The following is a 25,320-nucleotide window of genomic DNA, read 5'->3' as shown; positions in this document are numbered from 1 at the left end:
GATAAAGGAAAATTACAGTATCTATGTTAAAGGAGCTTTTTTTTTTGTTTTATTTTGTTTTATTTTGATGAACCTTGTGCAACATCCCCAGCCCTTTTGATTTTGAGAGAGTGTCATGCTAAGTTGCTTTGGGCCTCACTAAATTGCTGAAGCTAGCTTTGAACTTGTGATCCTCCTGCCTCGGCCTCTGGAGTTGATGGGATTACAGGCAACTGCCACACCTGACCAAAGAAGCATTTTTTAAATATCTTCTTTTTAAGTTTTATTTTTTGCAGTGCTAGGGATCAAACCCAGGACTTTCATATGCTAAGCAAACACTACCACTGTGTGAAATTCCTAGCACATTTTTGTACATTTAAAGTGGATATAACATAAAATTTAAAATTGAATTCCTTTAGACATATTTAAATAAAATATATAATAGTTTTATTTTGAAATGTCAATACTTTAAATATGTTCGAAACTACATCATTTGCAACTACTTAGATATGTGATAAAAGTTTTTAGATGCCAAGTTAAAAAGGGTAAGGAGTACACAATTTTTCAAAATTCTCTTCAGGGATTGGCAAACAAAACAGTGTGATTAACATTGATCTACAATAATGAACACACACATAATTTTTCACTAATGTGGACAAATGCACCATCTTCGTTCCCTATATGATACAAAAAAATCACTATTAAATAACATGCATTTCAAAATGTGACTAGTCACAGAACTGAGCAAAATTCTCAAATCGTTTGAGTGACACACCAATAATACATCTATTTTAATAAAGAATTAGCAATGGCTGTAGTATCTAAGACATACAATTTTCACTATACTTAAGATAAAATGTGAATTTTAGAAGTTATTTTTTACTACTTCCTGATTATTCTTACTAAATTAATGACCTAGGTTTTCTATAACATTTTAATAACTGCAGAATTCTCCCAATAATATAGTTATACACTGGCCCTTTTACAATATGACATGAAGTAAAAAGAAAGAAAAAAATTAAGTTTCTATCAAGAATGTGGCACCTGCCTGTAATCCCAGCATGTTGGACTGCAAGTCTGAGGCCCAGACTCTTCATCTTAGTTAGACACATAGCAACTTAGCAAGACCTTGTCTCAAAATAAAAAATAAAAAAGGACTGGGAATATAGCTTAGTCGTAAAACATACCTGAGTTCAATCCTCAGTACCAAAAAACAACAACAAAAACACTAATGTTTCTTCCAAAAGGAAATGGGAAATGATAATCATTTGGCACTGATGAAATCCTCCCAAGCATGCAATTATAGGCTTAAGAGTATAATTACTAGATATATTTAAATTTATTCTAACATTTGGGAGCACAGTGTCAACCAAAATAATTTTATTTTTAAGTTCCCAAATATATAACTAATAAATTAGTTTAAAAGGGACAGGTACAAGGTTGACTAATTCTTTGAATGCATGAAGACTTTGGCATCTCAGTCTTTAAAGTCCCTTAAGACCTTGCCTAATTAACTATGTTTCATGTTGTTAGCTGAGAAAACAAAGGAACTAGTATTTACCAAGTATTTTTAAAACAACAAAGATCTCAAATGATGTTTTTAACATCTGCTCAGGTTTTTTATTTGTTTTCCTTTTAAACTAAAATAAAATAATGAAGTGATGAAGGTTTTCACTAAAACAATAGTTTCAAAGCAATAACCAATGTAAGTCATAAACTCAGTAAAACCACAGAAACATAGATTCGGAAGGCAATCTTTACCAATTTTTTGAGATGCCAGGAGCTACCAAATCCTGCAGGAGAGAAGGGTGAGACCCTGATAAGATGAGGCAGATACTTTTTTTTTTTAAGGATCTTTTTCCCCACTCAGCCTGGGATGAGCTCAAGAGCTAATAACTGTGCAAAATGTGGATTTCCAAGACTCACCCATTAAAGACAACTAATACAATAAGAGGAAAGGATAAGAAAAAGAAGATAACCTAAAGAAAAATTATGCAATTGAGAACAAAATATAGTCAAAACCCAGGCGAGAAAACTGAGGTAGCTCTCAAATCTAATGAAAAGAAGTAGACCACTGGGAAAGGAAACAAAGGCACTTCTCTAACTCTGAGCAGAATTTATCAAATGGATCTGTCATGTAAAAAACACTGAACAACATATTAGACATTGTTTCTAACTGTAGTTTTAATAGAAGATTTAAAAAGCCTTCTCTACTTAGCATTTCTTCCTCATATAGAACCTCATAAACAGAAAGGTTATAAATGCCTGTAAATCAGGTGGAACAAATCCAAAATATCTTAGCTGAGGAGAGACTGCTGTACTGTTAAAGTATCAAACCTGGAGGTATATTCTCTATTAAGATGCCAATGTTTGTCTACTGATTGTTGTGAGGGTAAGAGGAAGAAAGGTTTTTCACCAATTCCAGATGGCAGTTAACAGATACTTGGACAAGAGAAGTCCTTCACATAGTTCTTAAACTGACTGTAGTAGCTTAAAATGTAAAGGAGACTTTTAGCAACTCATTCATCCATTTCCCAACCTCAAGGAATACTACCCACCATAGTCACTGGTGTTTTTCTCCCTGTAAGAACTGTCCTCTGAAATCGGGGTTGTTTAATCTTTTGTTTTAGTACGTATCTCATTCCAAATACAAGCAAAAACACACATACACACAAAAAGTAATTCTATTAATGGGTTGCATACCTCAATATACAGTGTTCATATTACATCCTAATAAAATTACTCTTATTAGTATGTATTTTCATAATGTTTAGCAAGCTTTGTGCTCCATTTTGTTACATGAGAAATAATGAACAGCAATAAAAGAAACCACCTTACTATATCCCTTGAGCAATCATAACGTTAGCAATGTCTTGTAACTGCAGGGTAATAAATTGGAAGAGAAACAGTACAGAAATAATTTTTGTAAAAAGAAGTCTGCAAAGCAGTATCTCATTTATCTTACTGAAAATTTTAGTATGTGAGAAGAAGAGAATTCCTCAGTATCAAATGTTTTTTCTAGTTAAGGGTCTCAGTGGAAAATGCTACATAGTTTCAATTATTGCTTAGACTTAACACTTTCCATCTGTCTTCAAAAAATATTTGTATTTCCTTAGAGGTACTAGAATTATTATATATCAGTCATGAGGTAGAATAACATATTAACTGCCTTTAAGATCTATGAAACTTACAGAAACCTTTTTAGTACTTTCTGTATTGACTTGCTAGGGCCTTAAAAATATTTTCACTAATGATATTTATAATACATAATTTGCATTTATGTATTTTCAAAATCTTCTAATACAAAAAATATAATTTTAATGGATGATTCATAATACACATACTTTTCTAGTCTTATATTTTACTAAATACATTTTATAACATCACAACTAATTATGTTCCAATTGTAACTACTATAAGCATAATGTCAAGCTAAGTTGCAATACTTAGAAAAATAAACTTGTCTTATAAGTTAAGAATCTGATATTTGAGAACTATACATCTGACCTTTAGAGAAATCAGTTTTCAAGTTCTGCTATCCACCTACTATCGACGGGTTTAAGAGAGATCATCTTATTTAAACATAATAACAAGAGCCATTTTACAGATGAGGAAACTATAAAAATCAGGGAATTTATGTTATAGAACCAAGATCACACAGTTAATAAGAAGCAATGCAGGGATTCAGACTGAGACTTCTCAGATATAGAGCAAAAACTAGGGTGGTAATGTTAACTCATCATTATTGCCCATTTATCCACTCAACAAAGACTATTAAGTTCCAGGGGTACTGGGTTACTAGGTTCAGGAATGCAGGTAAAAAATAAGAGTATGGTAATAACGTCTGTTTCATTCTTCTCTTCCCGCCGCCATCTCCCCCCTCATTAAATATTGTCATGCACTTATCGGAGAAAACATTCAGCCTTTGGTTTTTCGGGCTTAATTAAAAAAAAAAAAAAAAAAGATATAGTATGGCCATTAAGAAAAAAGTCAGTTGGCAGTAGGCTAGAAAAGAAATTCAGTGACTAAACCTGGTGTAATACAGATTGTGAAAAGCGCCCAGGCAGTTTGGGAGGTGGGTATTCAACTTGGGATGGTGAGCAGGTAAAAGAAAGAGATAATAAGAACAGACAAGTACACAAAGGATCCAAATGACGAACATCCTTGAATGTCATGCTAAGGAACTTGGCTTTTTATCAGGACAAAAAGGGATCCCTGAAAATTTAGTACAGAAAATGACATAGTTAGTTAGATATGCTTTCTTGAAAACCCAGAAGTTTTCTATTTGTTTGTTGGTTGTTTTGTTTTTGTTTTTGTTTTTAGTTTTCAAAGATGAATATGCAGAAGTAATTTAGGAAAGAAATGGAAAAGGCCTAATCTAATAAAGTGACAACACTTTATTAGATTGAATGGACAAAAGCAATTCAGCAGATAATTAAGAGGCAAAATTGACAGGGCTCAAAAAGCGAAAGGAGGCGGGGAAATCCTGAATATCTCTAAGGTGTTTGGTTTATGTAACCAAGGGAATAGTATTGACTTTACAATATTAGGAAACCTGGGGGCCTGGGATGGTAGACTGAGTAGGTATAGGTAGTTTCGTGCCATACAAGAAGAGCTACTTAATAGTTGGAAATATGAGCAGTAAGTTTGGAAAGAGATCTGGGCTAGAGATATGACTTGAAAGTTCTCAGGTTGTGGATGAGTCAGAGAATATACAGGATGAAAAGAAAACAAGACCCAGAGGACAGCGGGGGGGGGAAAAAAACCTCTGAAACATTGTAGAGGGTAGAATGGATTACTGGCCAAAGTTGTACAGATTAAGAAGGAAACATATTGATGAGGGGAAATGTATTAGATTTAGTTCATGAAAATAAAATGTCGAGCCAATTCAGTCACAGGGGAGAGGGAGAGGAATATGTGAGATAAGGAGTATAAGGCTACAGTGTTTACATTCTTATAACTACAAGAGTGAAAAGAGCCAAAACACAGCTGGAGTTCAACACTGTAGAAGGTCCAGCTGAGACTGAACTATGCAGGAGTTACAGAGTTCCACCCCCACATTAATAATATCTTAATTTAAAAAATAGGAGCCCAGAAATGAAATGAATAATATTTAGTGACAGGATAAAACACGGTCTAGTTGGTTCTTCCTTAAAGGGAAAGAAAGGGCTGGTTCGGGATGGATGTGTGCAGTGAGCAAACGACCAGATCATGAGGGGATTGACTTGGTTTATAAATACAAAGAACGATACTAAGACTGAAAGCTGAGAATTCCTCATATACACAGCAGATATTTGTATCTCCAGCTGATGGATTTAGACTCAGTATAAATATACCAGGTGTTGTGTATCCTATCACCTCACATACTTACAGTCACCATCTAGGACTAAAGACAGTGGAGTTAGTTATTCTCATGTGAATTGGTCACTGCTGTTGGCAATGATGTTAGTTTTGTTTTTTGGTTTTTTAAAATATTTCTAGTTGTAGATGGACACTATCTTAATTTATTAATTTTTATGCGGTGCTGAGGATTGAACCCAGTGCCTCGTACATGCTAGGCAAGCGCTCTATTACTGAGCCACAACCCCAGTGCCAACTATGTTAGTTTAGAACCTTGCTTGATTTCCTTGCTCTATATCCTAAAAGGATTAAGTTCATTCAAGGCGATTAGGATTGATGAAAGGAAGTTAGTATTCCAACAGCCTTCTTACTCGTCTTTCCATCCCATTCTAGTCTCTCATTTCCAATCTTTTGTCCACGTGGAAGCCAGGGTAATCTTTTAAAACTTTAATTGGATGCTATCATTCCCCTGTTTCAAAGCTCAAAAACTTTCCAAATGGATTAAGTGTTGCAATCAAACTCTACCATAACCCAGAGGCCTACTTCATGTGACTCCTGCCTACCTCAAACCTCATTCCATGCCACCCTCTCCATTCCCAGACCTTTTGAACATGCTATTCCCTCAGCCTCAAATGTTATTTTGTTTTGTTTTTTACCAATTGACTCCTCATTCTTAAAAGTAAGTTAAAGACAGATCCCTAACTGCACTATGAAAGGAAATCCTCCCATTATTATCACTTTCCCCTGTTCATTTTCTTCATAACACCAAACTATACTGATATTATTTCTGTGTTCACTTGACTATTATTAATTGTAAATTCCACAAAGGCAGGAAATACATTTTATGCAACCATTAGTAAAGCACCTGGCATGCAGTAGACTCTCAACAAATTTCTGGCAAAGGAAAGAAGGAGAGAGAAAATAATGAACATAGAGAATCAATTTTAAAAAAACTGAAGTGGCAGTGTCCGTAAGAAGACAGAACTTTCTGGAAAAACTGAATGGCAAATAATGTTACTTGACAACTCCTGAAACTAAGTTTCAATGCTAAATAATGAATTAATTTAATCAGTGTTAGTAACTGGAATTAATCTAATTAATGTTAGGAACTTTTAAAAGAAACCAAAGTGGAGCAATATGACTATGAAGTATCTATTAGGATTAAGCTCTTCTGGAAAACAATGTAAGAACCTCTTTAGAGGCCAGGGATATGGCTCGGTTGGTAGAGTGTTTGCCTTGCAAGTGCAAGGCCCTGGGTTCAAATCCCCAGCACGGCAAAAATAAATAAATAAAAATAAAGAACCTCTTTACCTGTAAATACGCCAATGTTTGAGAGAATAATCTTTTTTAACAAGCATAATTCAGCTTTTGAAAATGAGAACACATATTCTAATCAGTTAATAAGGAAAGGTCAAATAAGCTACATGACATAGAGAACAGTTTCTTTAACAGATTAAAGGTAGAAAACAATCAAGACGACCCAACACTGTTCTGGGAGGATGGGATACCTAATTTCATATGTCAACATAGCTAGGAACAGCACCTAGATAACTGGTCAAACATTATTCTAGATGTTTCTATGAAGTTAATTTATAAGTGAAATTAACATTTAAATTGGTAGACTGAATAAATCAGATTATTCTCCATAATGTGGAAGCCAATCAGTTGAATACCTTCCCAAAGAGATCACCCCTGAGGAAGAGGACTTCTGCCTACAGACTCCCTTAAGACTTCTAGTCGATTTAGCACTTACCAACCTCTTTTCTTCAAATTTGTGATTAAAATACATCTGTCCCTCTCTATGTATACACACACACACACACACACACACAAACAGACTACAACTCTATTTCTCTGAGGAAATCTAATACAGAGGATTAGGCACTAGAAAACATGAGTTCAACTTTCATCTCTGGCCCTTAATACCTGGGTAATGCTTTCCTTGTAATGATTGTTTTCAATTTATAAAATGAACAGATTTTTAAAAATCAACAACTACTAAATGTTATTGACTTCATCTCCACATATTATAACTACTGCTTCCAAATAAATGCAAATTAAAAATGCACAATATATTGATTTTATTTTATATAAGCTCTTCTTCGTTTACTCATTTTAAAACTAGTATGATTACCCAATTAATTAAGTATGAATAAGAGAGTTCTGATAAACTCCAAAGTACTTTCCATGGTAGAAAGTACTGGAAAGAATTCTAAGGTAACACTGACCTCATCATACAGATGGCATTTATTTAGCAAATGCCAAAAATTAACTTCTTTGAATAGGGAAATAATAAACATTTTCAGCTTTTTAAACAAATTACCTCATTTCATACTATAAATGTTTTATTTCAAAAAGTGGCACTATTTTTTAAACATATAAATATGATACTTTCCAAATTATTGTAAGTACCATTCATTCAGTCACCACACAATCATAGCAAGACCAGGATTTACTCTATTAAGTGAGAAATTTTTCCAGTTGAAAGAAATGAAATTCAATAACTTCCATTATTTATTTTAAGTAGATAGTTATATAATTTGGGATCTTATTAACTGTGTTATAAATTTTACTACAGTGCATATAAGTCTTATGAAATATAGAATATATAGTATCAAGTTAAAATTCACAATTTCACTACTGTCTTTATTTCTAAGCATTTAAAATTTATACTACAAAATTACCTAGCTATAAAATATCCAAAATTTTTAAAGATGCATAAAAATTCCTCTGGTGATATTAAATATAGATTATTTTGATAAGAAAACTGATGAAAATAAACCTTTGAATTTTCAGAAGCATACCTCAGAGAACATATGGGGAATTTTGAAAGGATAATAAAAGCAAATGCTAACATTGCTCTTTCTCTTTAAATACCGATTTAGGTGGCAGGGGCCAATGGTGGAGAGTAATAGCATTGCTTCAGAGAATTTTTTTCCTCATAGTTTCACTACTAGCTGAACTGCAACTAATTTGTAGAAAAATTAAAAGTAAATGAGAGTTTAAAGCATATACTCTGTCTAATCCAAAAGGGAGAAGAAGGGGTTTGGGGTAATGAAGGATGGTAGAATGAACTGAACATTATTACCCTATGTGTATATATGATTACACAACTAGTGTAATTCCACATCATGTACAACCAGAAGAATGAGAAGTTATACTCCATTTATGTATGATGTCCAAAACGCATTCTACTATTATGTATAACTAATTAGAACAAATAAAATATAAATCAAAAAAGGATATTCCCAAAAAATAGTCTGAAAAGGTATTCAGAAAATAAAAAATTAGATCAGAGGGATGTAATTACCTCAAACAATAAAACATCAACATTAGACCTTTTATTATTCAAATTTGAGAAATGCTGAAACCAAATATTATAGGCATAATATAACTGTGTAAACTGACATTTGGTTGTATGTTGGTTTAGGGGACAGTAGGAATTTTGATGAATGAGACATTAAATCACTTTAAATATGTTAAAATCCTCTTGTTTGAAAATAAATTATTTTTAATAGTTCTCAAATTATAACAAGTTGTAACTAAAAACTTTCTGAATTAGAAAGCAGAGTTACTTGAACTGATAAGAGTTGATTGTACTTTAGGAGATTTCCCAAACCCCCAGAATTCCTCATCTTTAGTTTCTTTTTTTGAACATCAGAATCTTCTAGTTAATAGTGATCTTAGAATGCAGCTGGTTTATAATCACACCCAAAGCAAGAATCTCATATATAAACATGTATAATCAATGATTATCCAAACCACTGAAATATTTCCAATGATGGAGGATAAGGAAGTCTATTTCCATGTCAGCTAAATTATCAGAAAAAGAATTGAAAGTTAATGTATTCCTGTAATGACTTTCATCCTGTGAATTTAGTCCTACATCCTGAGGCTATACCATGAAAACAGACTTTCTTCTACACGAAATCTTTCAAATGATTGAAGACTTAACTCTTTGAGTCCCTTAAGTTAAACATGTCTACTTCCTCCAACTCTTTTTCATGTGACAAGTTTTCAATAACTCTCGCTGCTATAGTCACTTATAGTCTGGATACATCTCAATTTTCCAGTGACCCTACAAAAACATAGTGTCCACAATAGGTAAATTATGGAATGAACCTAGATATCCATAAATAGATGAACAGATTAACAAATTATAAAATATATGCATTTATATACATACATACATAAATATACAATGGAATTATATTCCGTCATTAAAAAGAATAAAATTACAGCATTTGCCGGTAAATAGATGGAAATAAGGAATATCATGCAAGCTGAAATTAGTCAAATGTTTTCTCTCATAGGAGGAAGCTAGAGTAAAATAGAGGGAAGGATAAGATTACATAAAGAACCAATCCAATACAAATTAACAGATGAGTGAAAGGAAGTCTAGTAAAATAGAGGAAGAAGGACAGAGTGAAGGGAGGATGAGAGCAAAAAGGCAGAGGGAAAAGGAATCATGAACTGAAATCGATATCTATGCATGCATGAGTTTGTTGGGATGAACCCAACTACTATGTATAACCATAAAACTCTAATTAAAAAGTGGAGGTGGGAGTTACAAAACAGAAAGATAGGAATCAATTTCCTGTTTATGGTAAACGAGTTGTCCCCTGTGGTTCCAGGTTCTATCCACAAACTCATAGAAGAGGCCAACTACCAATTTGCCTCTGGCCTGAGGTAGAAAATGAACTTACACTATTGATACATGGGCTTTGTCTCCTTTGCCCACTCTGCATGCACTGGCAAGGGGGGGGCAATTTCTCCCACTGGAGTATGCTCACTATTCATTTCCCCCTGACCAATTACAGCCTATTTATTTAAATATGGTCAAAAAAACTAAACATAATTAAAGAAGATTCTCTAAATACAGAGCTTCCAAATATAAACTGTGATTTTCAAATGCCACTCAGATAAGTCCAAGAAACACTGACTATGGGATTTCCTAGTAAACTGGTGCCACTCCCTGAAATTCACTACAACAGAGTATGTTCAGAACAAAGCACTTGAAGCCTTAATCAGAGGATATGGAGTCTGGAGACAGACATTACACTCTATTCCCATCCTCAGGGCTCATGCTGAGTGACCATGTTACAGGAGAGACCACACAACTAAGTTGTTTCGGTTCATTGGGTTAATTAGCAAAGTGTCCAATTCTATGAACAGAAAAGAGCTCCATTTATGATGCTGTGCCTACCTGCCTGCCAAGAAGCAAGTGGGACCAGATGTAAGAGGAAGAAAAAGCCCAAGGACAGATTCAGCTTCTTTTCCCTAGCATCCTCGAGAGGAAGGGGAGAATTTTCCAACCAGTGAGTTCAAAGGAGTGCTAACATTAAAACAAAAACATCTCTCACTTTCTCAGGGAAACTGTTGATTTCTTGTACCTGAGACAGACCATTTGGAAACTGAAACTTCATAAAACTGTCTCATTTCTTATTCACCTGTCGTCCTCCATTCCACCTCTGTGCTCAGGCCTATCATCCTAATTTGGGCTCTCCTTTAACTGACCCTGTCACTCACAAGTCATAAGTCATTTCAAACTAGTTTTGCATCTGTGCAGAAATAAAGGGCAGAAAAATAATTATTTTGCATCTTAACTGTTTCCCCAGGTACTGCAGCTCATTTAACTGCCTAAAGTCTTGGGGGGGAAAAAAAAGTGACCAAAAATAGATACAGTATTTCGGATTTGACAGAGGTATGTAATACAATGTAAGAACCACTGCCTCTCTTCAAAATTTTTTTCTAGTAATGAAGAATGAGATTTATAATTCTCCCTAAAAATTAAGATGAGAAAATAATAAACAAATTTACACATTCTTCATAAACATCATCAGAGATAAAACTTGGCGATTTTTCTCAATTCTCCATATGCTATGTGCAAACTTAAGTCAAAACACCTGGTGTACCACACGGATTGCAATGGAATTATTTTTGGAATGAAATATTAAATTTCCATTTAAGTTTTCCACATTTAAAGGCTCTAGATGAAGATGGAGAATCAATAAACTGTTACTTTATATTTTTAAGGGCTTTTTACAGTAAAAGATAAGTTTCACTGCTTTGTAAGACCTTCATTATATGTCTATACATAAATGCAGGCAACCCTTAGATCTTGATGTAAAAAACTTATGTTTGAATCATGTCTAAATTTTTTCCATTCTCCAAATTTTTCCTAATTAAGTCAATGCTTAGGAAAGAAGATACTTTGGTATTTTAAATGTCTGGGCACATGCTGAATTTCCAATATTTAAGCTATAAGATACTCTACCTCATTCCTATTGAGCACAAGTCCACATACATTTTTAAAAATATAACATTTATCCTGCTCATAAAAAAAGGCTAATTTGAATTAGTAATTAAAGAAACCAAACATTCCTCATATCTTTAAAATAAATGCAAATCAACTTTTTATAATTATCTCTAACCAAAAAAAATCAACTAAGATAACAGAAAAGACTTGAACTAATCCAAACTTTCTATCTTAACTTGTTTCACGTCTTTGAAAAACCATTCCTCCATGTAGTTCTTTTTCTCATACCTTAAAATAGGGTGGATGCAAGCATTAGGCTTATTTCAAAGGAAATGAAATAAATGAACCAAAGAATAAGTAGAAATGAAAATCAAAGGCTTATTGCTATAGGTAAAAGATGAAAATTTCATTAACATCTAACAACAAAATGATCACCTTTCTGAAAGCATTTAAAAGTTTTAATCAACTATTTGATGTTCAAGAGAATTTCTAAAGATGTAAACAACTGCAACAGAGTAAAAACTAAGAGTTATACACCAGTAAGATAAAAATATTCTCTAGTTCTAAAAAGTTTCCTAAAGTGGATTAAATTTCTAAAGTGGCTTAAAGAAAGTCAAATCCAATTAAGAACAGTCCTGGCTTACCTAGGCAGCTCTGGTATCAGAGACTACCTAAAGCAGTCTCCTTACCAGAAACTCCCATTCTGGTGTGTTAAAAGGGCTAACCCAACATACCTGAGAGTGAGATGATCTAGGAGAGCAAGTGACATCTATTAACCTCTGTGCACTGGATCACTTGGCAATTTACATTTTAATGGTTCGGCAAAAAGTAGAATATCATTAACCTATTGAAAGTGCCTACAACAGACTAAAGGTCTGTATACTCCTTAAATTCACATGTTGAACTTGTAATCCCTAGTGTGGTATTTTTAGGAGGTGGATATTTGAGAGGTGTTTAGGTTATAAAGGGTTTAGTCCATAAAAATGGGAGTAGTGCCCTACTTATAAAAAAGGTTCCAGAGACTTCTCTGCTTTCTGCAACCCAGAAGAGTGCCTTTACCGGAGCCCAACCACGCTGATATGCGAACCTTACACTTCCCAGTCCCCAGGACTATGAGATATTTCTCTTGCTGGAAACATACTCAGTTTATGGCAGTTTGACATAATAGTTCAAACTGATTAAGTACTACAGTCTTATTTCAAGGGTTTAACATTTAACTTGCAGTTATATTTGCAACTTTATAATCAATTACTGAGATACTGAAGTAGTTCTATCTTTGTCAAGTAAAATAACATGATATACCTATAAAGCACATCATGACATCATTAAAATAGATTATACATAAGAAAACTAAGTAGGTTTAAAACTAGAGAAAACTTATAGAAGAAAAATATGAGAACATTGTAAGATCAAAGATGCATTGCCTTCAGGAAGGTTTATTTTCACATTTATTCCTTTTAAGCTTCTTTTCTTGCTGCTATTCCAAATCAAATATCAAAACTGACAACCTCACCCTGTAAGACTATGATTATTTGCTGTATGTCCACAGAAATTATATGCTTTTTCATATGAGCAAAAAAGATTTAGAATCTTTTAAATAAATGCAACATCTTTACTTCTAATCTTGGTCATGATTGTTTCTAAATCACTTGGTATATTAAGGTTAGTCCTTACAATTTATGTAATGAACACTCTACTTCAAATCTTTTTTTGAATTCTGAAGGAAATAAGTACACAAACACTAAAACTATTATATTTTGTTTTGGTTCATCTTAATGGTCCCTTTAATGTATTTAAGAATTTTCTAGGGGCCTTCAGGTACAGCTCAGTGGTTTGAGCACTTGCCTGCCCTGGGTTCAATCCCTAATGTTGCAAAAAAATAAAATAAAATAAAATAATTTTCTAGGAAAAAAATGAAGAAAAAAATCCTATTGAATGATTCTCTTTAACAAATGGTCTTGATATTCTTCGTCATTTTCAAAATCAAAATAGTTATCATTTGTGTAGTATATATAATATACACAAATAATCCTACAACCTAGGTGGGATTAAAATATCAGGAGCTTTAACACATTATCTACTAAGTTCCAGGTCCACACATTTAACTGACAACTAGACCCCTCTACTCAGATGTCCCAAACACATATGAAACTCAAAATACCCCCAAAACAACTTTCTATCTTACAAACATACACTACCATTCTAGAATTGGTAAGTGATACCATCATCCACTTAGTCATCAATAAACCTCAGAGTAATTATAATACTAGCAACAACTACCATTTAGGAATAGATACTTTGTGCCAAGAATGATGCCAGGTATATTATCTATATTATACCTAATCCTCACCCTCCAAAAAACTTACAAAATAGCTATTCTATTTTGAGAACTCTGCAATAAAGAATACTATTTGATTTCATTTAATTTTTATTTTCCTCTATTAAGTTAAGCACTGCATACTTTTTCAACTTTTGGTGAACTAAAAGTACTAATCTGATCATACTTGGGAAATGCTTGTCTTTTTTGTAAAATTATTACCAATAACATGTTGTATTATCTCAATCTGTTTGCAAATTCAAATCATTGATTCACTATAAAAAATGAGTAGCTGAGAGGAGTATATATGTGTTCATACAGTGTATTATCTACAGTTAATCAAAAGTTTACTTTCTTACAGTCAGATTCCTTAGAATGAGTCTAACTTCTTTTATATCAATTATTTATGAGAATTCAGTTGTTAGAATAATATGCTTCCAAGGTAGGAGAAATAAAGAATACACCAATACTTTATTTTTTCTGTGTGACTGGGTGAACAGAATATTAAGTTACTATTTCTATAAGAGAGCAAACAACATACATTAACAGAGCAATAACAGGTACTAAGTCCAACAGCATGAGCAGTATAAAAATAATTTATAAAAATATCATCTTTTTTCCCTAGAATCCCACAACCTAGATGGGATTAAAGGAAGAATAAGATACTAACAAAAGAAATCAAGAATACTTTGTAGAACAAAATTAGAACCATCAAAAATAGGAAAAAGATTAATTGCCAAAAGCACAGTATGATAATTAGTAGCTAATAAGAACTCAAAAGAAGAAAATACAGTGTAAAAATAGAGGAGGTAGAAATATTTCCGAAGAAATTATGTAAATCTGCCTCAGCTATTCTTTACATAAACTTGTATTATAAATTTGCATGAAACATTTTTAAAAATATTTTTAGTTGTACGTGGACACAATTTAATTTATCTTAATTTATTTAATTTTATTTAATTTTATGTGGTGCTGAGGATCCAACCCAGTGTCTCACTCACATGTGTGAGGCAAGTGCTCTACCACTGAGCTACAACCCCAGCCCTATGAAACATTTTTTTAAAGTTTCACAAAATATAAGTGACTCAAGTAATATGTTTGTGGGAGTTCAGCATTTCACCCAAAATCACAAGTCTATATAGAAATTAACCACAACTAGGTATGGTGTCATAAGCAGACTGTACTACCAAATACTGGATATTCTTTGAAGAATTAAAATGCTGCAGGCATGGTGGCATACATCTGTAATTCCACTGACTTGGGAAGCTGAGTCAGGAGGATCACTAGTTCAAAGCCAGTCTCAGCAACTTAGCAAGGCCCTAAGCAATTTAGTGAGACCATGCCTCCAAATAAAAAATGAAAAGGGCTGGGGATGTAGTTCAGTGCTAAAGCATCCCTGGGTTCAATTCTCAGTACCCCGTCCCCCAAAAATTAAAATTAAAGTGCTATGAGCACATAGGATAAAGATAATCTAAGCATGCCAATAACAGTCATAAATACTTGAAAACCCAAAAATACCTATGCCAAAGAGAGAAGAAATTCCACACAAAACCAGTGAGTGAATATTACATTCTAGCATTATACCATAAAAAGAACACATTAGAAGTAGTTAATATAAGAATTTATTTTACATATCTAGCCAGATTTTAACATCACATTTAAAATTAATATACCAAGCCATAGAAAAGTAGCATATCATTAATTATATATTAAAAGTATACTCAAAAGATAAATTACTATTTACAACTGTGTCCAGTACTTCAAGTACTATTAATCCTTAATATTCACTTATTATCTTCCTAAGTGCTACCACCAAATCCATAAAAAAGTAAATATAAGAGGTATAATCCTCCTGCTCACTTTCCAGGTATCTTAGAATACCTGCTGTTGCAGTAGGAATAGTTTAGAAGACATAAATTGATTTTAGCTTAAAAACAAAAATATTCTATGCTATGGCCTGGATATGGTTTGTCCTCCAAAGGTTCATGTGTTGGAGGCTTAGTCCTCAGCTTGGAGGTGTATAGGTAGTGGGATCTTTAAGAGGGGAGCCTAAGTGGGAGGTCCTTAAATCATCTGGAGCACTGCCCTTAGAAGGGATTAAGGTAGTTCACCTGCGACCTGAGACAGATCTGCACAGAGTAATTTGTTACAACCTAAGCCTGATTCCTGAATCTGTTCAGCTTCCTGACTGGCTGTGTGACTGATAGAGCGCTTTCTCTCTCATAAGTTCCTACCATTGTGACATTATCTATCCATTTACAGGCCTTCACCAGTGATGAGAAAATATCATCAGTACCATATCCTTGAAACTCCAGAACTGTCAACTAAATAATTTCTTAAATTTTTTTTTTTTTTTTTTGCGGTGCTGGGGATCGAACCCAGGGCCTCTTGCCCTACCGACTGAGCTATCTTCCCAGCCCAATTTCTTAAAATTTTATAAAGTTGCCCAGCTTTGGGTATTTCATCATAATAATGAAAAAGTAACTAAAAGAATTTATAGGCTGATGCCTGAAAGAGTCATCATTAACAGAATACACTCACAATTCCTTTTCTAATTATATACAATGCCTAAATTTATGCCATATATACAGATTGTTTTTATAATTACAGGTAAAGCCATGATAATTATTCCACCAAAAACTTCAAAATCATCAACGGTTCAACAAAATGTAAACATTAAAAAGCAGTAAAACAGAAACTGTCATCCAGAAGAGAGAGTACAAAAATACTTTCAGAAGCTTTACTTTAGTGGCAAAGGATGTCTTACTTAAACTTCAAATATTATGGAAAAGTTGAAAGAATAATACAATAAATACCTCTACCCAGATTCAACATTTGTGTTCCTGTTCCCTTCCCCATCTCCTCCTCTTCCCCTCTCCAGTTATCTACCTAATTTTTTTTTCTTTTTTTAAGCTACCAAGGATTGAACCCAACAGCACTTAACCTTTTTTTTTTTTTTTTGAGATGAGTCTAGCTAAGTTGTTTAGGGCCTTGCTAAATTGCTGAGGCTGGGTTTGACCTTGCATCCAAAAAAGAAATTTTATTTTGAACTACCCAAAAAAGAAATCAAGAAAGCAATACCATTAAGAAAAACTACAAAAGATTAAAAAAAAAAGATAAATAAAATTCTTAGGAACAAATTCAGCCAAGGAAGGAATATATACTAAAAACACATGGGGAAAGCTCCATGACTTTGGTCTGAGCAATAATTTTTTTTATTTGACACCAAAGGCAAAGGCAGCAAAAGCAAAAACAGATAAATGGGATTATAGCCAAGTAAAAATCTTTTGCATTAAAAAGGAAAAGAGAAAGGAAGAAAAAAGAAAAACCCATGAAATGGGTGAAAATTTTTGCAAACCATACATCTAATAAGGGGTCAATCCAAAATATATCAAGAACTCAACTCGGTTAAGCAAGAAAACAAATTTTAAAATGAACAAAAATCTGAATAGACATTCCTTAAAAGAAGACACAAATGGACAAAAGTTATATGAAAAAAAAAATGTTCAGCATCACTGAATCTTCCAAGAAATGAAAATTAAAACCGCAGTGAATGCTGGGAACGGTGGAGCATTCCTGTAATCCCAGCAGCTCAGGAAGCTGAGGCAGGACAACTGGGAGTTCAAAGCCAGCCTCAGCAACCTAGCAAGATCCTGTCTCTAAATAAAATATAAAAAAAGGGCTGGCAATGTTGCTCAGTGGTTGAACACCCCAGGGGTTCAATTCCCAGTACCCCTAAATAAATAAATAAATAAATTTTAAAAAAATAAAACAAAACCACAATGATATCACTCCACAACTATTAGAGTAGCTATTATCAAAAAAGGATTGGCAAAGACATGGATAAAGACTAACCCTTATAGGTTACTGGTGAAATGCAAATTAATCCAGTCATAGAAAACAGTATAAAAGTTCCTCAAAAATTTCAAAATAGAACTACCACTTGATCTAGCAATCCTACTACTACTACCGGATATGCATCCAAAGTAAGTGAAATCAACATGTCAAAAATATCTGCATACTCATGTTCATTGCAGCATTATTCACAATAGCCAAAATATCGAATCATCTTAAACATCTGTCAGTGGACAAATGAATAAAGAAAATGTGGTATACTTACACAATGGGATACTATTTTGTGGGGAGCCATCCTTATCTAGCAGAATCAGACTTGGTTGAGCCATGGGACACTGAGGCCTGACTCCCAGGAACTGGCAGCCATGAAGGACTGTCCCAGATGCCCAGGGGTGGGGTGTATGTGGCCCTGTATGGGAGTGGTTCACCATCTGGTTATATGGTAGCTTCCCTGAGCAGACTGGCTCCCCTAACTCTACCCCATCCTGTTCATCACAAAAGAAGCCCCACCTGGTCCAGGTCCCTTTACCTGTGTGACTATAAAATAACAGAGAGTTGAGCTACTCCATGTAGTTAGAGGCCAGATCTGGTATGGCCCAATCCATCAAGCTCCCTCTCATTTAAAAGGAGTATTGGCTCTTGTGTGTTTACTGAGTAGATAAGTTTAGGGGTAACTGACTGATTTATAGCCAACATCACCCTCCAGTAGTTAACCCTTTTTTCATCCACGTGGGATATGGCAGAAACCCCCACACTATTTAGTCTTAAGGAAACCGTCATTTCTGACAATATGGATGAACCTGGAGGTCATTATATTAAGTCAAAGAAGCAAGACACAGAAAGGTAAACGTTGCATGATTTCACTTATATGTGGAATCTAAAAATAGTAAAACTCATAGGGCAGAAAGTAGAGTGATAGTTACCAGGGGCTGGAGGATGGGTATAAAACTGGGCAGATATTGATCAAAAAATACAGAATTTCAGTTGGATAAGATAAATAAGTTCAAGAAATCTACTATACAACACGGAGACTAGAGTTAATGTATTATGTGCTTGAAATTGCTAATGGAGTAGATTTCAGTGTTCTCACCACTAATAAATAAATGAGTGAGGTAATACATATGTTAATTAGCCAGATTTAGACATTTCACAATGGATATATGCTCAAAACAACATGATGTACACTAAATATACACAATTTTTGTTTATCAATTATAAATAAATAATAAAATAAATTTTAAATTACCACAAAAATCTTATAAAAATAAGTAAAGATGCAAGTTGCATTTAGAATAAAAATTTACATACCTTGGCTTCTGAAATGCTAAACTATATTGTTGACAAGCCAGACCCACAGTTGGAGTATAAACAATAGGCATGAATTTCTCAATGTCAGACATCAGCACTCTATAAAAGAGCTTTTCATTTCTATCTTGAAGATCCATTAAAAGAAGATACCTATGGAAAATGAGACATAATTAGATCTATATCCACAAAGTCATGAAATAGCTGCTTAGAACTCTAATTAAACATTTTCAACCAAGTGTATTTTTAGGTTATGCAGAAAACATCTAATCAAAAACAAACAAATATTCTTAAATGCTCCAAAGAATGAAGAACAATAAAATTGATTACCATCACTCAAATGCTCAAATCATTGCTGAAATAGTATCATTTTACTCAACACTTGAAAAGATTTTATCTCTATTTTAAAATGAAAAACAAATGAAAATACTTCTATAGAGTATAAGCATTAACACAACTAATTAAATAGGGAAAATTTATCCTCTAACCCCACTATTGAATAACCAAGAGAAATAACAAGCAGGAAATGAGTAAAGGAATGTAGCACTCACCTTAAAAATAACTAAGATAGTCAAACTCAAAGGACTTTTCTTACTATTTGCATCTAATGGTTCTTTTCTGTCTAGAGATATTTCTGATCTAGAGTTATTTTTCTAAACCTAAAACTGTTAATGTTACCTGTAATCTTCAATAGTTTAGAGAATAAAACAACTCTAACTGCTTGGTACAAGTCAAAAAAATTTGTAAAACTTTATTCAACAACCTTACTAGACTTTTTGGTTTGATTTCCTACTATGGTTTAGATATCATTTGTGTATATTCTCCAGGGGATCATGTGCTGGAAGTACAGACCCCAGTGTGGTGATGTGAAAGGTAGAGGAACCTCTAAGAGGTGGGGCCAAACAGAAGGTAGTTATGTCACTGGGGAAGCGGCTCTTGGAAGGGATTAATATAGTTCTCGTGGAACCCTCGTTGGTTTCCTCAACAGTGAACTGTTATAAAAAGAGCAATCTTGGCCCCATCCTGTTCACTGGCTTTGTGTTGGGTCTTATATCTATCCCTCTCATAAGCACTCCTGTTGTGATACCGTCCACCACACTGTGACAAAAGATGATTCTCACCAGAGACCAAACAAATGGGGCTGCTCAATCTTGAATTTTCAGCCTCCAAACTCATGAACTAAACATCTTTTCTTTGTAAAGTAGCCAGTTTCAGATATTTTGCTATAGAAACAGAAAACAAACTAGAACATTTCCATTTCCTAGAATAGTTGAAAATACACAGACCTGGGAAAAATTAATGGATTTTAATTCTTGGGCAATTAGGTAAAATAATCTAGAAAACAAACATTTGGAGGGAAGATGATGACTTTCATTTTAGACCAGTTAAAATCGACCTAGCAATGTGGAAGTCATCATTGCTAAATCAATGGTCAATTCTCAGACCTCACCTTATTATTAAGAACAATTGACATACATGACATTTCCTAAAGTTTGACACATTCTTTTTCCTTGAATTCTAGACCATCATATTCTCAGTCTTTCTTCTATTTCACTGGTTATTCCCTTTCAGTTTCTTTGCTGTTGTCTCCTCTTCTCTGAAAGCTTTCTATGGAAATACATTAGAAAATCATGACGGTTTTATCTTCAAAATATATCCTAAATATGATCATCTTCATTGCACCACCCTAAATTCAAATCACCAACATCCCTTGCTAGATAATTTTAATGGTCTCCTAAAATTTCTCTCAGACTACATTCTATTATCAACATTATAGCTAGTTTTCCTAAAATACAGTGCAGATTATGCTGATCTGTTCATATCCTGAAAAGGCTTCCCTTTTCACTCAGAATAACAGCAGAAGTCTTTCAGAGGCCTACACAACCATAAATAATCTGTCCCTCATTACCTGGTCAATTTCCTTTCCTAACCTAGCACTCTTCCTCTAGCATATTCTGCCCTAGACACAAGTCTCTCTGCTGATACCTGAATGTGCCAGCTGTAGAACATTTTTCCTCAGGTTTCGACATGGTTAATTTCCTCACCACCTTTGATTATTTGCTCAAACTCACTTCTTCAGTGATGGCAACCATTATCATCCCATTTAACAATGAAATTTGGTCATCCCTAATCTCAGCATTCTGTCCTTCTTTTCCCTATTTTACCTTTCTACTTTTTCCCTATAGCACTCGTTACTTTCTAACATATAATTTATACTTTTTTTACTGATTAGAATTTTTAATAGTTGTAATGATTTATACAAATTCTATGAGGGAAGAGATTATCATCCATAATTCCAATATCTAAAAGAGTTCCTGACACTGAGTTGATGTTAAATATATATTTGAGGAAGAGTTTGTAAAATTTGAAAGTTACCAGCTCATAGCAGGCAAATAATAAAATGGCCAAGAAAAAAGGTATAAAAGAAGTTCCAGTGTGCATATATATATACACGCACACTAGACAAACTGGGTCAGACTCTTTCCCCAGCCACCCTTGCCTGACTTTGTACTCATGAACACACAGCTATGGTGGCAAGGATGAAGATTACGCATAGGCTCAGTAATATGGATTTCCACTCAGGAAGGTCAGTCTGGCTAAAGCCAATGCTGAGTGTCCATCTGCCTGCAGCAGAGATCAACAGAGTCCCTGATGTGAAACCATTACCCAGAGTACTCAGGTGGCTACCTGATATCAGGTTTATTATACTAGACAGCTTTTATCATGCAAGGGTCAGTGTTGTCTTTACTGGGAAACTTACTCTCAATCCAGACATGCCTTCCTTGCATGCAGTGCTTCTGCCAAAGCTATTATTCATGGACTTATAAAATACCACCATGGTATTCACACAATATTGCTATGATCAAGGAACTCACTTCAGAGCAAATGAGCCCATGCTCACCGATTTTATAATATTCCCTACCAACCATACAGCTGACTTAACAGAACAGTCGAACATCCTTTTGAAAACCCAGTTACAATACCAGCAGGGGTAGCAATACCTTTAAAAGCTATTACAAGATTCTCCAAGAGGCTGTATATGCTGAATCAGCATTCAATATATGGTGCTATTTCTCCCATAGCCAAGATTCAGAATCCAGGAATCAAGGGGTAGAAATGAGAGTGGCATCCCTTACTAATGATCCTAGTGACCCACTAACAAAATTTCTATATTCTGCCCCTATGACCTTATGATCTGCTGTCCTGGAAGCCTTAGCCAGAAAGGGGGAAATGTTTCTAGCAATAGACACAGTAATGAACCTATTGAACAGAAAATTAGGACTGCCACCTGGTCACCTTGAGTACCGTTTGCCCCTGAATCAACAGGCAAAGAAAGCAGTTACTGGGCTGGCAGGGAAGGATTGATCTTGATTACCATGAGAAACTGGACTACTACACTACAATGAAGGTGAGCAATGGTGTCTGGAATATAAGAAATGCCTTAGGGTATTACTTAGTATTACCAAGTCCTGTGATTAAAGTCAACAGAAACACCAATGCAATTCAGGGAGGACTACACTGGTCCAGGACCATTCAGGACTGACTGAAGGTCTGAGTCATTCCACCAGTTAAAGAACCACAGCCAGCTCAGGTGCTTGCTAAGGGAAAAGGAAATTTGGGCCATGGAAGAAGGCAGTTATTGATCATTTATGACCACATGATCAATTTTAGAAACAAGAACTATAATTGTCATGGAATTTTTTCCTTATTTTCTTAAGAATGTTTGTGTTTACATATATATAAGCAAACATCCATAAGTAAAATATGAGCACATATTGTTTCCTTCCTCTCTTATTATCTTATCAGGTAATATAAGCTACACTGACTTTATATAATAGTATTTAAGTATTGCTCACTTTACATCATAAGATTTAAGGTAACAGACATCAAGAAGAATAAACATTATCCAAAGATTTTGCATCTTCTTCTGGAATGTATTTTGAAATCTATTCCCCAGTGTGATAGTATTTGGAGGTGGAGTTGTTACTGTATTTTCAGTTGTATGCAAGACTGATGTCTCATGTTAGGTGGAAGTATTACCTCATCATTGTCTTTATTTGAAGATTTAGTATAGTATAAGGAGATACATATGGGTACACATTCCATTTGGGCTCTAATAAAATAACAAAGACCTGCAGCTTATTAAAAAACAGAAATTCATTTCTCACAGTTATAATCTATGAAGTCTAAGATCAAGGTGCCAGTAGACTCGCTGTCTGGTTAGGAGCCCTTCCTCACTGACAGCACCTTCTTACTACATCCTAACATAGTAAAGGAGCAAGACAAGCTCCCTCTTCTATAAGGACACTAATCACATTCAAGATTTAGTCACACCCAAAGGTCTCATCTATCAACATCACTACCTGAGGAATCAGGACTTCAACATATAAATTCAGGAAGGGTACAAACACTCATATCATGGCGAGTGCTAAGTTCCTAAGGGGTCAACTTATATGGTTAATTTTATGTGTCAGCTTGGCTGGGATAGTCTTAGCTCAGGGCCTTAACAAAATACCATAAAGCCAGGTGCCTTATCAACAGAAATTTATTTCTCACAGATCTGAAGGCTGGAAGTCTAGGATCATGAAGTTAACATGGCTGGGTTCCTGTAAGTACCCACTTCCAGGATGCAGATGGCTGACTTCTCATTGATCCTCATGCGGTAGAAGATGGAGGGTGCTAACTCTATGACCTTTTCTTATAAAAGCACTCATCCCATTAATGAGTGCTCTCCAAAGACCCTCACTTCCAAATGCTGTCACCCTGGGGATTAGATTTCAAAATTTAAATTAGAGTTGGGTGTGGGGAATAAACATTCAATCTGTAATAGACAGGGTGTACAGACATATGGTCAAATGCTGCTCTGGATATTTCTGCAAAGGTGGTTTTTGAATGAGATTAACATTTAAATTGGTAGACTCAGAGTAAAGCAGATTATCCCTCAATGTGAGTAAACCTCATCCAATTAGCTGAAGGCCTTAATACAATGACTGACCTCTGGTCCAGCAAAAAAAGAATTCTGCCAACCCACTGACTGGACTCCAACCCTGGGGCTCTAGCCTGCCAGCCTACCTGCCGATTTTGATTTACCAAGCCTTCCCATCTCTCTCTTTATCTATATAGATATATCTGTATAGTGTTTTCTCATTTTTTCATACATATACTTCCTTTGGGTTTTGTTTCCCTGGAGAACCTTGATTATTACAAATACTTACCTATAGATATTGGGTTAACTACCTCACAATAATATTTTAAAATAGCTTTTTTTCTAATCCACAGATGAAAAAGCTGAGGGGCAGAGTCAAAAACAGGGCAAGGTAGATGTAGAGACCATGGCAGTTGCTGTAGTGCCAAGGGGTCACTGCTAATGAGACAGAATTTCAACCTAGGGCTATCCAATTCCAAAGGTAGGGAAGATGTTACCTTCATTTGTGGGCAAACACAGAAAATGAATTCTAAACAAACTAAGTGACAATGGTGTTGGAACTAAGCTTGAAGGCTGAAAAACTGCACTTTCGCCTACAATGTACTTTAACTCTGACTAAAAGCCATTTGAGTCTGTTTCCTCTGTTTAGAATGGTATTTTCTAATAACTGACCTTTATAACAACAATTTTGTTGTGAGAGAATAGTCTCTTTCAGAATACAGAGAGAAAAAATAAATAAATAAATTATTTTTATTTTTATTTGTTCTTTTTTAGATATATCTGACAGTTAAGTTATTTTGATATACTGTATACACATGGAAGATTTCCCATTCTTGTGGTTATACATGATGTGGAGTTACACTGATCATGTATTCATATATGAACAAAAGAAAGTCATTAAAATTCATTCTACTGTCTTTCTTATTCCCATCCCCATTTCCTTTCTTCATTAAGAATGTAGTTCAGCAAAGATATTATTTCATTCAAATGTTCTAAAGAAAATAATTTTTTAAACAAAATAATTGTATTTTACAAGCAAATTCTCCTTCAAACTGGCTACTCTTTCCCAATCATGGAATATTTTTGAACCATTACATACAAGGAATATAAAAATCATGTTTAGGAATGGGTTACCTGTCAAAATCCGAGTTCAAACGCTCAAAATTTTTAACTACTCTGAGGACCTGGATCTCCTGGCTGATGAAGCAAGGTGGCAACAATCCATGAATGTTCAACTGTTGTCTTTCTTCCAGAGTAAAAGCCAAGTCCTATAGAGAAAAGGAAAACACACTAATTTCTTAAAGAGGGAAAAAAGGACAAAAAGTATATGTGTATATA

General features: G+C 34.3%; 1 protein-coding gene across 2 annotated transcripts in view; it reads right to left on the bottom strand.

Moving 5' to 3' along the window:
- The window catches only part of Me1 (malic enzyme 1), a 196,757-nt gene that overhangs the window by 145,898 nt on the left and 25,539 nt on the right, over positions 1–25,320 (bottom strand). For both annotated transcript variants that reach the window (XR_007109440.1, XM_047558063.1), the window contains exons 2-3: positions 25,117–25,250; positions 19,059–19,208 (exon numbers count right to left, since the gene is read on the bottom strand). Coding sequence is in view for 1 of the 2 variants with exons in the window: in XM_047558063.1 (XP_047414019.1) it covers positions 19,059–19,208; positions 25,117–25,250 (284 nt within the window). In the remaining variant the exon portion in view is untranslated. The remainder of the gene's footprint in view (positions 1–19,058; positions 19,209–25,116; positions 25,251–25,320) is intronic.

This window comes from Sciurus carolinensis, chromosome 7 (assembly GCF_902686445.1).
Source record: "Sciurus carolinensis chromosome 7, mSciCar1.2, whole genome shotgun sequence".
In the NCBI taxonomy this organism is placed as follows: Eukaryota; Metazoa; Chordata; class Mammalia; order Rodentia; family Sciuridae; genus Sciurus; species Sciurus carolinensis.
The sequence above is the reverse complement of the archived record's forward strand: the minus strand, read 5'-3'. Positions and strand labels throughout refer to the sequence as shown.